Here is a 15,630-nt window from a genome sequence, read left to right on the forward strand (position 1 = left end):
CGACCGACCCTATGTTTTCCTCGCTGATCCTAATCTTTTTTAAGACATAAAAGTAAATATATTTATATATATATATATATATATATATATATATATATATATATATATATATATATATATATATATATATATATATATATATATCGTGAAAAAATATATTTCTTTAAATATATCGTTATTTTTTTCGTTGTTTGTCTTTCAATGTCCCCGGAGAATAAACTTTCATTCCTGATTATGTATTACCGAGACGGGAAAACAAAATGGCGGAGGGCGGCGAACCCTGTCCGATATCTTCTAATTGGCAAGCGCATGTTTACGGTCCAAACACGTGGTTGATCACCGGAGACATATTATGCTGTCTTTTTAATGAAAATATTTTTTATTATAGTTCGCGGTGTTATTTATCCACCCATGTCCAGAATAAAACTTACTTTTTTTACGATTAGGCTTTGCGTATACATTGTATCATGCAGGCTTCTTACGATTAGGCTTTGCGAATTCATGCAGGCTAACTGCCAGGTTCCAATACACATTTCATTAATTGTTATATTATTTATTCGCAATTATCAATGGTTATTTATTTCGCCTTATTTAAGTCCAATCAACTGAAATCCAAACAAAAACTTGCGAAAGTTAACAACACATTTATTGGAATGTGTCGGCTGCAGATCAAACGGTACAATTTGTGACGTCAGAGCACGAGCGGTGATAAGATCAAAGGCGCATGGCTATGGTTTGTATCTAATTCGGTCAGTCTGATACCGTATGATCCCATTTGATTGCCAGGATTTTGCCTAGGCTGGTACGAAAATACCATACGATCGAAAAAACAATAATCAATTATCGTCGTCTGTGAATCTTAAAACAATGACCGAAATGTTTGAATTCACTATAAATATGAATGAATCTTTGATTGTAGTAATGTACGAAAATATGATAGTAAAATAAATCCATATCCGCGTTTACTTGTTTTTAGCTCACCTGTCACTTTGTGACAAGGTGAGCTTTTGTGATCGCCTTTTGTCCGTCGTCCGTCGTGCGTCGTCCGTCAACAATTTACTTAAAAGACATCTCCTCCTTAACCGCTGGGCCAATATTAATAAAACTTTATAGGGATGTCCCTTGGGTGGTCTTCTATCAAAGTTGTTCAAAGAATTCAATTCCATGCAGAACTCTGGTTGCCATGGCAACCAAAAGGAAAAACTTTAAAAATCTTCTTCTCCCAAACCACGTGGCTTAGGCCGTTGATATTTGGTAGGTAGGATCACCAAATGGTCCTCTACCAAGATTGTTCAAATTATGGCCCTTTGGTCAAAATTGGCCCCGCCCCGGGGGGTCATGGGATTTCTCTATATGTTTATAGTGAAAATTTAAAAAAATCTTCTCCTCTGAACTTACTTGACCTAGAGCTTAGATATTTGGCATGATTCATCGTCTAGTGGACCTCTACAAAGTTTGTTCAAATTATGGCCCTGGGGTCAAAATTGGCCCCGCCCCGGGGGGTCATGGGTATTTTCTATATGTTTATAGTTAAAACTTCAAAAATCTTCTCCTCTGAACTTACTTGGACTAGAGCTTAGATATTTGGCATGATTCATCGTCTAGTGGACCTTTACAAAGATTGTTCAAATTATGGCCTTGGGGTCAAAATTGGCCCCGCCCCGGGGGGTCATGGGTTTTCTCTATATGTTTATAGTGAAAACTTCAAAAATCTTCTCCTTTGAACTTACTTGGACTAGAGCTTAGATATTTGGCATGATTCATCGTCTAGTGGACCTCTACAAAGATTGTTCAAATTATGGCCTTGGGATCAAAATTGGCACCGCCCCCTGGGGGGTCATGGGTTTTCTCTATATGTTTATAGTAAAAAAAAAATCAAAAATCTCCTCTGAACTTACGTTGCTTAGAGCTTAGATATTTGGCATGATTCATCGTCTAGTGGACCTCTACAAAGATTGTTCAAATTATGGCCTTGGGGTCAAAATTGGCCCCGCCCCGGGGGGTTAGGGTATTCTCTATATGTTTATAGTTAAAACTTCAAAAAACCTTTTCCTCTGAACTTACTTGGACTAGAGCTTAGATATTTGGAATGATTCATCGTCTAGTGGACCTCTACAAAGATTGTTCAAATTATGGCCTTGGGGTCAAAATTCATCGTCTAGTGGATAGGTATAGGCATAGGTAAAACCATATATAAAACTTTGCAATAAGTGGTCCAGTAAATCTATCTGATATGTAATGACTGTTGTAAACTCCTCATTGTGCTTTTTTAATACTTACAACATTCAATATTTCATACAAATAGGGCATTTGAAGAAATAATGTCATCTATATTATTTTGTTGCAGAAAGCTACTCATTGATTCAAGAATTAAACATATGTGTTACATGTATCATATTTCTGATGTAAAACATCATATTTCTATAACTGCATAAAAATACCAAAATGTGTGCAACTTACTCTACCTTTTTTTTTGCTTTTTGTTACGCTACAATAATTAACACATTTTTAAAAGATATGTTACTGCCAACACTTGTTATAATACTGAGTTCATTAATAAAAGCAATTAAACTAATTCTTGTTGTTCATTCACCAGACTCCATGTTATCATCACTGTTCAACATACCATCCTCTTACTTGATATACTCCATAAGTCCTAGCTTATTCCAGACTTCTAAAAAACCTTAACTACTTTGAACCATCCAGATTTCTTATCAAACCAATGTGCAATATATGATAGGTGAGCAATTCAGGGCCATTTGGCCCTCTTGTTTATTAACCTACCTCCACTTGAAGGCCTAGTTTCAGGAGCTCACAGTTGACAAGAAATTCGGGGATTTTCCTCAAGCAAATTAAAAACCTAGTTGATAATTGACTGTTTGACAAGAACATTATCACAGATTTGTTGAAATTGAAGTGCTGGAGTTTTCCTATAAACCGATCACGACTTATTAACGAGTATTGTATACCAAAAAACACCAGATTTCATGGGCAAAATTGGCGGGAAAATACGGAAGTCGAAGGTAAGGAAATGATTTCAGACATTAAATAATGCTGTTTTATCAGACTTTTTGTAAATTAGGAAACGCGTAGATAAAACATAATTGATCTGATGCAACAGAAAATTGCATGATATGGAAAGTGTAAAAAAAAAAAAAATCCCGACCTACCGACCCTATTTTTTTTAGCCATGTTACCGGAAACACAGGTATTTTTTTGGCCTTATTGGTGTAATAACAAGTTGTACTGATTCTCTCTGCATTTGGTTACACATTTGAAATCAGTAGGTCACACCATTAAGGTTATGATTTGAAAATGATCCAACGCTTCTTCCGCTGTAGTGCCACAGAGGTGGAATTGGACTTTAAGAAAGAGTATGGTCTCGTTTTCAAGTAATTTCACGACAGAGGTTTATACGGCCAGTAAAATTTTAAAAAAAAACACTTAGATTTGACTAAGTGTTGTGATTAATGTAAAAGTTCTGCACAAAAATAAAAATATGATCGTCTAGTTCTTGCATAAATTGCTATATAGATGATTGCATATAGAGCTTATGTTGACAACGTAAAAATCAGGACAAGTGTTATCGTACCGTAGGTTAAGCAATTGCCTCCAAACTATGAAGCTATTTATTGACGAAAGATTGCCTTGTTTCACATTTTAGAACTTTTGTTTGCTTTACTCAGTAACCAATGTCTATTTTTGTTTACGTTGTGGTTCCAATGAATAGGTTGTGGTGCCAATTAACGTACATTGTACGTTGCTGTGCTCCTACATTATGATCTAGTCGGAAAGGCGAAAGGTTGCCTCATTACGCATTTTAGAAAAATAAATGTTATACTTGTTCTTCGTAATCGTAATAAATGTTCTGTTTTCTGTTCTAATAATATAAAGTAAAATCTTAATGGTTAAGAATGATTGATAATAAAGATATAACTTCTGGTCATCTCACTTACTTAGAATACAACCTCATTGGCTGACACATTGTCATCGCAAAATCTGACGCAGGGTGTGTGCATCGGGTGAGTGGCAGCTATATATATAGTCCGCGGACCTTTAAACACCAGCAAAAGTTGAAATTTATAATGATTAAGCCTAGTACTTAATGATTGCCTATCTGCAATTTCTATTTAACATTTTCAACTGATTGACTCTACAACAGAAGACGAGGTGGGGCATTTTTAACGCATAAGAAAATGTTGTTGCTCCAATGAGTCCCCGCCGTGAGTTGTGGTTAACTAGATAATAAAAGTACTTCAGCAGGACCCTTATTACCCGAAATGCTACACTGGTCTAGTAGGATATATATTTATGCAACGTTGATAATAAAGAAAGTAACTAAGCCAGTATCAAGACAAGTAATGTCTTTATTTAACACCGATGATATAGCCGTGCTAACACCTGTCTATACAATATATGTATACATATATTTCTGATTCATTATTATAACTTCGTGACTTGAAGATACATTTGAAAAACAGGTTTTTAAAATTGAATAATAAACATTTTGATCGTCTCAAAAGATGTGGATCACTTGTAGTTCAGTTCCAATTATTCACTCGCACATTGCATAAAACGATAAAGTTTGGCTAGCCCTGAAGGTGAGAGGCTGAAAGTTTTCATTATGTACTGGGAGAGAGAAACACAGCAGACAAACGTATGTTCTCAAAAGCACAAACTGAATCGGCTTTTTCCTCCGATTGACAAATTATTATTTGTATAGGGTGTGGGAATGATTGAATGGATGTGGTCAAGAGTAAGTTGCTGTAAAGTAAATGAAACAGTATGGAACTCTTTATTCATTTCTGATGAGTTCTAAAACTGTCTAGTTGATTCTGTAGACCTTTAATGCCCTTGTTACCGACCATGCCGCACTTCGTTCCAGCCACCATGCAGCCGAACCGAATTGCCCCACCTACGTCTAAACCGCTACTGAGCGCAAATATCGTCGCTCCGTTAAACGTATCACCAGCCGCTAGCGTATCCACCACAGTTTTTGGAGAATACACTGGTGACGTTATGACGTCATCTGAGCCGGTCTTTGCCGCGGCGCCGTCATCACCCCACGCGCAAATTACAGTCCCTCTGAAGCATAGACATAACACCTACAAATACCACCCACGGGAGAATTTGACAAGAAATGGACAGACCCTAAAACGTGTCGTTTTACCTATTTGAAACCTTCATTAATTACATAATTAATGGGCTCCTATGAAAAACATCATTGCCTCATGAAAAACAATCTTAGCAGCAAAACTTAGAGAAATCCTTAATGTCTAATACAATTTAAGTTCGTTACAGATATAATCATATACAAAATGTACGCTCAAATACAGACCCTGGTCTGCAGCTGTGCATGAAGCCCCGGGCGGCCTCCTCCTTGTTCTGGTACCCCCGGGACACCGCCAGGTCCTTACTAACAAACACATAGTCAACCTGGTCCAATAGACGACCTAGAGATAGAAATAGTGTATGTAGTTAATTGTAGTCAATACATGGTAAGACGTTGTGTCAGTTAATACCGTGACCAGGCGCACTAGACGTGCTTGGACAGAGTTATTTTTAATTACATGTATATGCTGTCTATCTAAACATTAAGGCTTAAGGCTTTGGAGACACATCGTGCCTCTGACATGAGGGTCTAGTAAGACAGAATGGCTGCTTCTGGTAACAACTAACTGTGTAAGATATACATACTGTAGTTTGCAGCTTGGGGTCATACCAGATGTTCTAAACAAATGGAATCATTGTTGTTATACATTGTATACAATAAAACGTAATATCTTACCAAGGCCAGGTAACCTGGGCTTTTCGAATTCAAGCGACGTGGATACTCTCTGGTCAGTGTTACAGCTTGTGTTATATTCCTGTACACGCTGTATCATTTTCTCTATTTCGTCAATGTTTTGCCTTCCCTTCAAAATTAAAATGAACAAATTAGTAGTTACAATAATGAAGCATGGTTAGTTTGAACAAGTACGATATGGTAGTATATTCGTGAATGTATACACATGCAATTTCAAAAACATGTTCATAAAACGAATGGAACATTTACTTCAGTGACTGAATTTTCATAAAAGAATTTGAGCGTTCAACTTACCTCGAAGTGAATCCATCTGTAATTGTGTAGCTGAATATTTTGGAAATGTTCCATCTTCAACTCAGGAACATGGCTGTAAGTTAACAGATATGAAGACTTACTAGTAATTATTATTTAATTATTATTATACTTATATGCATATTGGTTCCATTATACCAGTTAACCATTTAATTGTCTAATATCGGCCGGTATCATCTTGTACTTTATTATAAGCATACATGACGTTAAAGGTAATCTGAAAAAGTACGGCTCTTTTGTTACTGACATCGTAAATATCCGTATATATATATATATATACAATGTATTTCTTAATGCAAAGCATTTTTTGTATGGTTTTAAATGTATCTTACTTGATGGCGGCCATGATAGTTCTAGAGCCGTTCTGTCGATTGATTACGATGACGGCTACAGCACCCTTTACACCCGGGCTCTCCTCGTACACTGGGCACTGGTCCGCATGGATTCCATATGCCGCGAAATCGTCCGTCAGAAACCTAAATATTATTACAATTTACATCAGAATCATTAAACACGGGTTTTTTCCTGTCACCACTGTGCTTGTGTTTGCATCAGCAGTTATGAAGACACTTATCAGTGGCATTTGATTACAGCGGTTAACTCTACACATACGCCAGCTTATGTAGCGTCAAGTTAGTTCTAAATATTTAGATGATTGCACGTTTATGATTATGCATGACAAGTTTACTATTTTCAATGGAAATCATAATTTAAACAAACTACTTGCTTGTACTCTCTACCGCGGACGAGTGTACCGAGGAACTCCACATTGGCTCCCAGCAACGCCAGTGCAGAGGAGCTGTTGGAGGCATTACCACCTCGCTGCCAGTAGTAGTCGGCAGACCTAACGAAACGTGTCTAATAAGTTCAACATAAATGTAAAAAAATGTTGTCAAAAACATAAGCATTTAAAAATCAACAACAATGTTCATCTCAATATCGACGGTCACGCAAACAGAGAAGAGCGAATTGTTTGATGTTAGTATATATACACAAGAAAAAATAAAACTATTCAAAAAATTATGCTATGAAAAAGATGCCTGTAGTTGTTTAATACGCAGTACAATACGTTGCTTGTACGTTGAATGAGATTGATCTGTTTTTGGTTAGATGTATGAGTTTCAGTAAGAAAATAAAGACACCATCCGCGATGTGCATAACACCAAATTTGAACATTATGCTATTGCAATAATTTTAGAATAATTCGAACGAACGCGTTAACATGAATGCTTTTTAATTATGTATTTGCCAAATTGCGCGTATCTTAGCATACATTAGGTATTTGTGCACTAACACGAGTATGATGAAATACATTATATTACCTTGGAGCAAAGTACCAATAAAGTACTCCTTAGAAAAATAGCTATGTATTGTGACAAGTCTTTAAAATTAAGAGGCTCGTCAATTCAAGTAAATAAATTTTATGCAATAATCACACATAACAGATTAAATTTTCCTCCTTTTTGTATTAATGTTATTGTGTCTCTAAATGAGGTACAATAAAACAATACTGATATGTTGTCGTATTGTCATCCATGCTTTCATTGTTCGAATATTAAGTATGTTTATAGTGTACATCATGGACATAACGGACATCGTTGCCATTTAATCAGTATACAAAATGTGCATAAATCGGGCGACTAATTAAGTCTTTACGAATATGAATGATAAAAACCTTTGGTCGGTGTCCTCCTTTGGGTAGTGATCACAAACGTTGATGATATCCGCACAACACAGACCAACACATAACACCCGACGAGACGTTTGCTGCTCCATATTCAAATTAGTTCACGTTAGGGTATACTCTTCGATCCTCGGCATTTCATTTCCTTATCAATATCAAACATAGATGTACATGTACACATGAAATGTTCCAAAAACCAGGTCATGATATGCTATTCCATGTTGACAATGTCAGTTGCGATGATAAGATGATAACCACGTTGCAGTCCAAGTTCAGATCGACTGAAAATACACCCTTACTTTATTCAAAAATTTACATTTGAATGCCTGAAAAAAATCCTATGTGTACGCAGTGTAGACCAATAAGGTATCTCCAGAAAAAAAACACTAAGATTTCACGATATTTATATAGACTTTTTTCAACTTATTCCTAAACATGCATCAACTCACTGTTATGCAGAGGCAGTCAAATACAGAACATTACCGTCAATGGAACCAATTCATTGCAGGTTTGATAACTGATTTCGAATGATGCATTAGATCTAATGAACTTGGACCTGGGTGATTTGCATAAACCTTAAAGACGTTGATATCCTTGTGAAAAAAACGAACGAATTTTCACCCTAATCAGTCGAGTCAATGAAAGAAATGTTGAAGCAAAAGAAAGTCTGGACCAGAAACTCTGAAACAACCTTTGAAGCTGAAACTGCTTAATGTTAATGCTACTATGACATGACCTTGGCTTAATACTAGTCCACCTAAATCAGTAAATGGACGTCATGGAGTCTTTTGAGGATGTTTGTACTTATAGAGTGGGTACGCAGGGCATCCCTTTCCCCGACTGTGAAAAAGGTATAATTTCGCGTGAAAAGTAATTGCAACCGGCGTTGAAATTTAAGGTACAGCGGTTGATAGTGCAAGTAGTTGTTCATGGACGCATTCTGTTTACGATTTTTTATTTGGCAAATCCTGGATAAGAATAATTCCGTATTTTAGACAAGGCGGTTTATAGTCACAAACAAAAACTACCGCAGTACGTATAAACATAAGGCTTACTCAAAAGTGTTTGAACAGTTATACTGATGAACAAGTGTTTTAATAGTTAATCTGATGTACAACGTTATGAGATTGCTAACATGTAAGTCAATTTTAACAACAATTTCTTTGCCAGGTTTTTGACAGATATTTGTTTACAATATTATCAAAGGCGTATCTGTTTCTAAGGGAAGTAACATATTTTTTGCGGAGTTATATCTGCCGGGACCCAGGAACGCCGAATACGGTATTGGCATTTTGTTTTGGCATATTTTTGTGAATAAAGTGTATATTCTGATTATGATTGATCCCATCAAAATTATGTATATTTTGTTAGTGCACATTATTTATGAACGATTGAACTGTTATCATCAGATAATTAGATAATTTAATCCAAGATTTTAGAAAACTTGTAAACTTTAAAACGTAATATTACCAATGATCAGAGAAGTTTACCCTTATACACTTAAGGATAATTTTCCACAAAATACATCTAAAGTATGAACGACATTTCTCTCAAATTATATTAGAATCATCTATACATGACTTAATAAGAAGAATATTCCAGGACATTCTAAAAAAAATGACGCAAATTGGGTGAAGTCAGTGGGTCAAGTAAGACCGAAACATCTTTAATATTACCAATAAAACCAATGATCAGAGAAGTAAGTCATTATATGCTAAGATAATATGATTATATAATAAATACAATAATCAGTTATCCAAAAACATTAATATTCTAGAAGCTAATATATAGCACTGACACCTTTAAAATAATTAGATTAACTAAATGTATCAGAATTATTCTGTTCAATTTTAAAGATTATTATAGTTGAGTTCCAACTTTGTTCAAAAAATGTTGTGTAGACTGTAGTTCAAACGCGAGATCAATTTTAATATACCGTACCGGGTTTTCCAATAAGTGGTCCCGGCCGTGTTCCGGCAGATTGTTTAACAGGCCATGATGCTGTTTTCACGAGACATTTTTTATCAATGAAAGCGGAAGTCATTTTAGGATAACAAAATGGTAAAAGACATTATTTTGCCAGTGTTTTCTTCCGAATATCTTGTTTAATTCCCTTGGTTAAAACCGTTAAAGACGAACAACACAATGTTGATTTCATACAGCAGTATTTCATTAAATTTGAGAACAAATCCTAAAAGTGAAAGGGGGTGTGTCACAGTCAAACTCAAAACTTACTTTTTCATAGATAATTTCTATTAAAACAACAACTGTTAGCAGTGCCACTATCATGCATATATGGAAGGAAACTTGCTTGATATTAACAAGCTCCATATTATGGTCTTTTGGCAAATTGAGGGCTATATATAAGGCCCCATTCCCCATGACAAGTAATTCCCCCTTTTCCCCAAATTTTGTTGAAAATATTTTACATTTAGATCTAAATGACCTAATTACCAATCTACTCTAATAGCTATAGAGCTGCGTTCTGAATAATAAGTAGCTTGCTCTGCAATGAGTATTTATAATAATGTTTCCTGTTGATATAGAGCGAAAAAACTGGGTTCTTATATTATTTAGCAATTAAAATCATAGAAAACGCAATTATTTTAATATTGACGAGTTACAAAATGCAATGTAAAAAGCAGAATATGTAAATAGTTTCAGAATGGTTCATTCCTTTCAACTTTCTTTTCTTTCCTTTTTAAACAGTGTTTTTTGGTGCAATTTACTGCCTTCCAAAGGCTGTTTCCCTTGTGAAAAAAATGTCAATTTTCCCAAAAATTTATAATTTTTTCCCAATTTGATAAAGGCACATTATGTTAGTAAATAATAAAGCAATGAATTTCTTGAAAAATAAACATAATGTTGACAAGACAAGTATGCATAAAAAGGTCAAATGATGTATTTTTGCCAATTTATTTGCTATTTTGTTTCTTTCCCAATTTGGACTTTTTTTCTCAATTTGCAAGGCACAGGCGGTAAAAATATTTTTTTAAAAACACTTTTAAAAGCTCTCTTGTGCGTTCATTTCTAGGGAAAATTTGTATTCCTAATTGTAGTCAAAATGCTGCATTTATTCCGATCAGAACTTTTCAAATTGGTAAAAAAAAAACCCGCTATAGCTACTTTTTCCGATTGAAATACTTTCCCTTCAATTGAAAATTATCACAGAGTCTAAGTCTTAAGATATTTATGGTTAGTGATACATACTGCTTATAGACATAACAAGTCTTGCCGATGCATACATACATTATCAGTTATTTGATCAAGGCATTGGCTCACAAAGTCTCGATAGTGGTGGAAAATAAAATGCATTGGAATGGTATTTTCTATTCATTTCATGTATTTCAGCTTGTTTTAGTACTTGGTGACCTTCACATTCCCCATCGCTGCTCGGGGGTTCCTGGCAAGTTTAAGAAACTGCTGGTTCCTGGTAAGATTCAACACATTCTCTGTACCGGCAACCTCTGTACCAAGGAGTCATTTGATTACCTCAAAACTCTGGCTAGTGATGTCCATGTGGTCCGAGGTGATTTCGAAGAGGTAAATGATACATGATTGTGTAAATTTTCATTTTATTCTGAACCAGTTACTGTGCAAATTGCATGATCATCTTATTTCTTAGTTAACAATTTGAGAGTTAATATGCAGGACTTAATGTCAAATAGCAATAAGAACTTTATTTTTTATTTTCATTGGATTTACTGATTATTAATTGTTTGTTTTATATTGGGTCATATTTGTATAAACTAACTAGCATCTATCATTACTTCTAGAACCTGAACTACCCAGAGCAGAAGGTGGTAACAGTTGGTCAGTTCCGTATTGGGATGTGTCATGGTCACCAGGTTGTGCCATGGGGTGATACTGAGGCCCTTGCAATGGTCCAACGACAACTTGATGTTGATATTCTCATATCTGGACATACGCACAGATTCGAGGCTTTCGAGCATGAGAATAAGTTCTACATTAACCCCGGCTCAGCTACAGGGGCTTATAATGCATTAGACAGGTAAATTATAGAATCGCAAATGTTGGTCGGTTGATCTGTGAGTGAGGTCATGAACTTGAAAATGATTTGACCTACATGTAGCTAAACACCATAAATGTTCTGTTGTATGTTCTCCTTGACCAGAAGCTGACCTACTATTATTTTTTGAGGTCAGTTGGTCAAAAGTCATAGTCAACACTTAGGAAACTTTGTATGCACAATTTGACAACTGTTCGAACTAGGACCATAAAAGTTCAGGGAAAGGTTGCCATTGACTAGTAGATGTTACCTATTGTTTGAGGTCTGTAGGTCAAGGTCACAGTTAACTTCGTAAGATTTGTTGTTAAAACAAGAACTCAAAAAGGGTTAAATATGTTTCCCCTGACTAGAAGATAACCCCTTTTATTCACTCATATGCATCCTAGTTATTGAGGATTGTCCTTGCAACATGGTATGATCCTCACTTCACTCACTACTCTCATGATTGAAATGGATACACTCATGTTGCAGCACTGTTAATAAATCCAAGATATCGGCCTGTATGTGCAGTTACTATTACTAAGAAAGCCATTTCAAAAAGACTTTTACCCCTGTTTCGCAGAAACTAAAGACGTATGATGGACAAAACGATGATTGTTTTGCCATCTGATTTGATTGTTCAAATCATATGATAGGATTTGGGGCATTACTTACCTTGCACATTTTGGTATTGTGTACGTGAAGAATAATTCTGAAATTGGTGTTGAGAGCTTTAAACTTCAGCCTGTTGCACAAATGTAAAGATTGTTTTATGCTCAGACATTTGCATAAAATATATTCAGAAGTACCTTGAAATGAATATAAATGTATTAGGAAAGAATTTCAAAAGGGGTCCAAACCCTTTTACCATGATTTGAGCATAAATCCATAATACTTAAACAGTTATTTTTCAGGATTGACAAGTTTTATTTATTAGAACCACTGTAGTGACCAATTGTACTGTTTTTACATATATTTTCATTGTCTAAATTGAATTCCATTTCAGTGAAGTAGTTGCGTCTTTCGTCATCCTGGACATACAGCAGTCAACTGTGGTTGCATACGTGTACAAACTGATCAATGACGACGTTAAGGTTGAGAGAATAGAATACAAGAAAAACTGACACTCACTTATTTTAACTTTTCGTTGTTAAATAAAAATGAACAAGTACTAACATGTGTACTTTATCATGGAATCTATTATCATGAATGTTATTGAAACATATGTCACTTCATTACCTTACATCATGTTTAGTGTTCTGGAATATGTGTGACTTAGAATGTATATGACTGTACAAACTGTATTGATATATAAAGAGCAGGTTAACCTGTATTTGAAAAGGCATTAATATAAATTGTTTTAGAGTTAACAATGATACATTCATATTTGGGACCAAAGAAATTTTTGATTGAAATTATATTTTGTCCAATGGGATGGAAGCGGAGATAGTTGATAGTGGTTTTTTATCAGGTCAATTGATAGATATAAAAAAGGGCTGGGTCAGTAGACAAAATAAGTTTCAAACATTAAACTGGTAAGAGTTATCAGTATACCTTTACCAAATAAATTTGTTGAGTGTCTGTGTCACTCCAAAATGCTACTTAAAACCTTTAACTATTACATGGCAAGCTTTCTTTTAGGTCAAGATTTGTAATAAAACTTATGCATTAAAAACTGCAAAATGTATCTTCATGTAAATTAAAAGCTTAGAAAAGAAAGCATAAAGGAATGTTTTGGATGACTTTGTGTTTTTATATGAACATATGTTATTGATAGAATTGTGCAATAAATAAGTAGAAATACTGATTGTGTTAATGTTTGCACAATTTTGAATGGTTTGTGTAGCATGGCAGACACAAATGGATAATGTAATTTGACATTGGCATGGTCAGTATATGTGTGGGCAATATTTATTGGGACTTTCTAACTTGACAGTTTTGATGATTCAATCCAATCAATCATACCTGTGGACACTTAGTAATCAACATAGCGGATAAAGACTTTAGCCTCAGATCAATTGCCCTTTACCTGTTAACTTAGTTTTAACATATTTTGAAGTAGGAAATTAAAACTGCATGCATAACCAGACTCAGTGCCACTTTAAGGAATAGCTCATTAATAGCACATAGTTACTTTGGAGTTATTGCTTTTTAATTGTCAAGTCAAACTGTGATGAAATTTACATTGCTCTTTAGCTTGTCTGTCATCCCTCTGCCCCAATGGATTCCCATCAAAAACATGTGCCCATGGACCTCAAACTTGGTAGGTTGGTCATGACCACAAGATAAACCCTATTGATTTTGAGGTCAAAGGTCAAGGTCATCGTGATTTTGAACAGAAAATCTGTTTCTGATCAATAACTGAAGAATACTGGGGCCTAAGGGACCTCAAACTTCATAGACAGTTGGCCATGAAACTTGGTAGGCAGGTTGGTCATGACCAGTAGATGAACGTTTTTGATTTTGATGTTAGTCACTCAAAGGTCAAGGTTAGGGTGACAATGAGCTAAAATTGGTTTCCGATCAGTAACTGAAGAACACTGCCCTGAGCGACCTCAAACTTGGTAGGCAGGTTCGTCATGACCAGCAGATGAAACCTTACAGTTGTGAGGTCAGTGAGTCAAAGTCAATAAACTGATGAACACTAAGGCTTAGGAACTTCAAACCGGTCCTTGGAAGATAGTTTGAAAACTACCAGCTGATAACCACTTTTGATAATGGATACCAGGATTTTAATATGGCAAACATGATATAGCCAATTACATGTACCTACATGGTAGTTATTTTGTTTTCTCTTGAATATAAAATGTTATAATATTTTTTTATACCATTTTTTTATTCTAGGTTTTGATTTAAAAATTAATCCATGCCAAATATCTCTTAAATGTCAAGTGTTGACATACATAGAATGGCTGTCCCAGTTAAAAGGTAGAATCATTTTCTAATTGTAACATTCATATATGCTGAAACTTGAGAATTATAATATATATTTATTTGCACTATGTAACAAAAAGTAATGAAAGAGGGACAATTGTATTACTGATACACTTGCGCTCATGTACAGCGTAGAGTGAATTACACTCATGTTTAAGGAAACATTTGTCTGGTAAATCCATGTATACATAATAACATTTCTATATATGTTGTTTTTTTGCATATTTTGTCATATTGCTGGAAATACTAACAATGATGACATCATAATTGTAAACATCACACTTTATTTGAATGTTAATAGTGAGGGTTTTCACCATAGCAATGTCAGTTGCTTTCGTGGAAAAGGTGGACCTTTAAAGAAAATACTGAGCGCTGAACTGCAATAGAATTGTGTTACCAATTAAGAATGACACCTTCTGACACTTTAAGATGAAAAGTAGGATAAGAAATAGGAATGTATCCAGGCGGCTAATAAACAAGTGGCATAGCCAATTTTCACAAGCATGTACGAGGCACCACATGGACGACGGCCTTACTGCAACGTCATTGACAGGAATAAAGAAAATAGATGACATGTACTGGCAAACAGTAACAGCTTAATAACTATTCAAATGAACTAGGCCACTGGGAAGTTATGACACCAAAATAGGTTGTAATACTTCCCACAAAACTTTCCACAGGTCAGATATAATGATGTGCCTCTTGGCTCTTAAGTTGACAATTTATGTACACCCATGTACATGTATTATTTTTTTTCTCCATAGTGGCTTTGTTTAATGGCAGTATTAAGTTCTATACTGGCATCCTTACAATTTATAATGAAGTACACATGAATTTATTGCATTGTGCACATAAACAATGTCGTTAAGTTTGGATCAATACCTT

The 15,630-nt window shown here is 35.1% G+C and overlaps 2 protein-coding genes across 6 annotated transcripts; one reads left to right on the forward strand and one right to left on the reverse strand.

Annotated features, from left to right (window-relative positions):
* Positions 1–4,349: 4,349 nt before the first annotated feature.
* Positions 4,350–9,023, reverse strand: LOC128232216 (ketohexokinase-like). 5 transcript variants are annotated; one of them, XM_052945650.1, is made up of 8 exons: positions 8,996–9,023; positions 7,794–8,083; positions 6,846–6,962; positions 6,451–6,594; positions 6,101–6,173; positions 5,789–5,915; positions 5,339–5,453; positions 4,350–5,085 (listed from the first exon to the last, which is right to left on the reverse strand). In XM_052945650.1, the coding sequence occupies exons 2-8, from the start codon at positions 7,892–7,894 to the stop codon at positions 4,800–4,802; spliced, it is 963 nt and encodes a 320-aa protein (XP_052801610.1). In that variant the 5' UTR covers positions 7,895–8,083; positions 8,996–9,023; the 3' UTR covers positions 4,350–4,799. The 5 variants fall into 5 exon arrangements, with proteins under 5 accessions (XP_052801610.1, XP_052801608.1, XP_052801607.1 ...); XM_052945648.1 differs by having other exon boundaries at positions 8,938–9,008; XM_052945647.1 differs by having other exon boundaries at positions 7,794–7,947; positions 8,858–9,005.
* Positions 9,024–9,775: 752 nt separating this feature from the next.
* LOC128232029 (vacuolar protein sorting-associated protein 29) lies at positions 9,776–13,616 on the forward strand. The gene is made up of 4 exons (XM_052945369.1): positions 9,776–9,863; positions 11,154–11,345; positions 11,579–11,814; positions 12,818–13,616. Exons 1-4 carry the CDS (start codon positions 9,861–9,863, stop codon positions 12,933–12,935), a joined length of 549 nt encoding a protein of 182 aa, XP_052801329.1. The 5' UTR covers positions 9,776–9,860; the 3' UTR covers positions 12,936–13,616.
* The last annotated feature ends 2,014 nt before the right edge of the window (positions 13,617–15,630 follow it).

This window comes from Mya arenaria, chromosome 4 (genome assembly GCF_026914265.1).
Source record: "Mya arenaria isolate MELC-2E11 chromosome 4, ASM2691426v1".
Taxonomy (NCBI): Eukaryota; Metazoa; Mollusca; class Bivalvia; order Myida; family Myidae; genus Mya; species Mya arenaria.

What these genes read in the sequence shown, in the direction of transcription:
- LOC128232216 (XM_052945650.1), bottom strand. Translation starts at nt 7,894, where the DNA reads ATGGAGCAGCAAACGTCTCGTCGGGTGTTATGTGTTGGTCTGTGTTGT. An exon ending in AAGGAGGACACCGACCAAAG is followed by an intron (nt 6,963 to 7,793) that starts GTTTTTATCATT and finishes ACGTTTCGTTAG; the next exon opens with GTCTGCCGACTACTACTGGC. An exon ending in GTCCGCGGTAGAGAGTACAA is followed by an intron (nt 6,595 to 6,845) that starts GCAAGTAGTTTG and finishes AATAATATTTAG; the next exon opens with GTTTCTGACGGACGATTTCG.
- LOC128232029 (XM_052945369.1), top strand. An exon ending in TCCGAGGTGATTTCGAAGAG is followed by an intron (nt 11,346 to 11,578) that starts GTAAATGATACA and finishes CATTACTTCTAG; the next exon opens with AACCTGAACTACCCAGAGCA. An exon ending in GCTTATAATGCATTAGACAG is followed by an intron (nt 11,815 to 12,817) that starts GTAAATTATAGA and finishes ATTCCATTTCAG; the next exon opens with TGAAGTAGTTGCGTCTTTCG.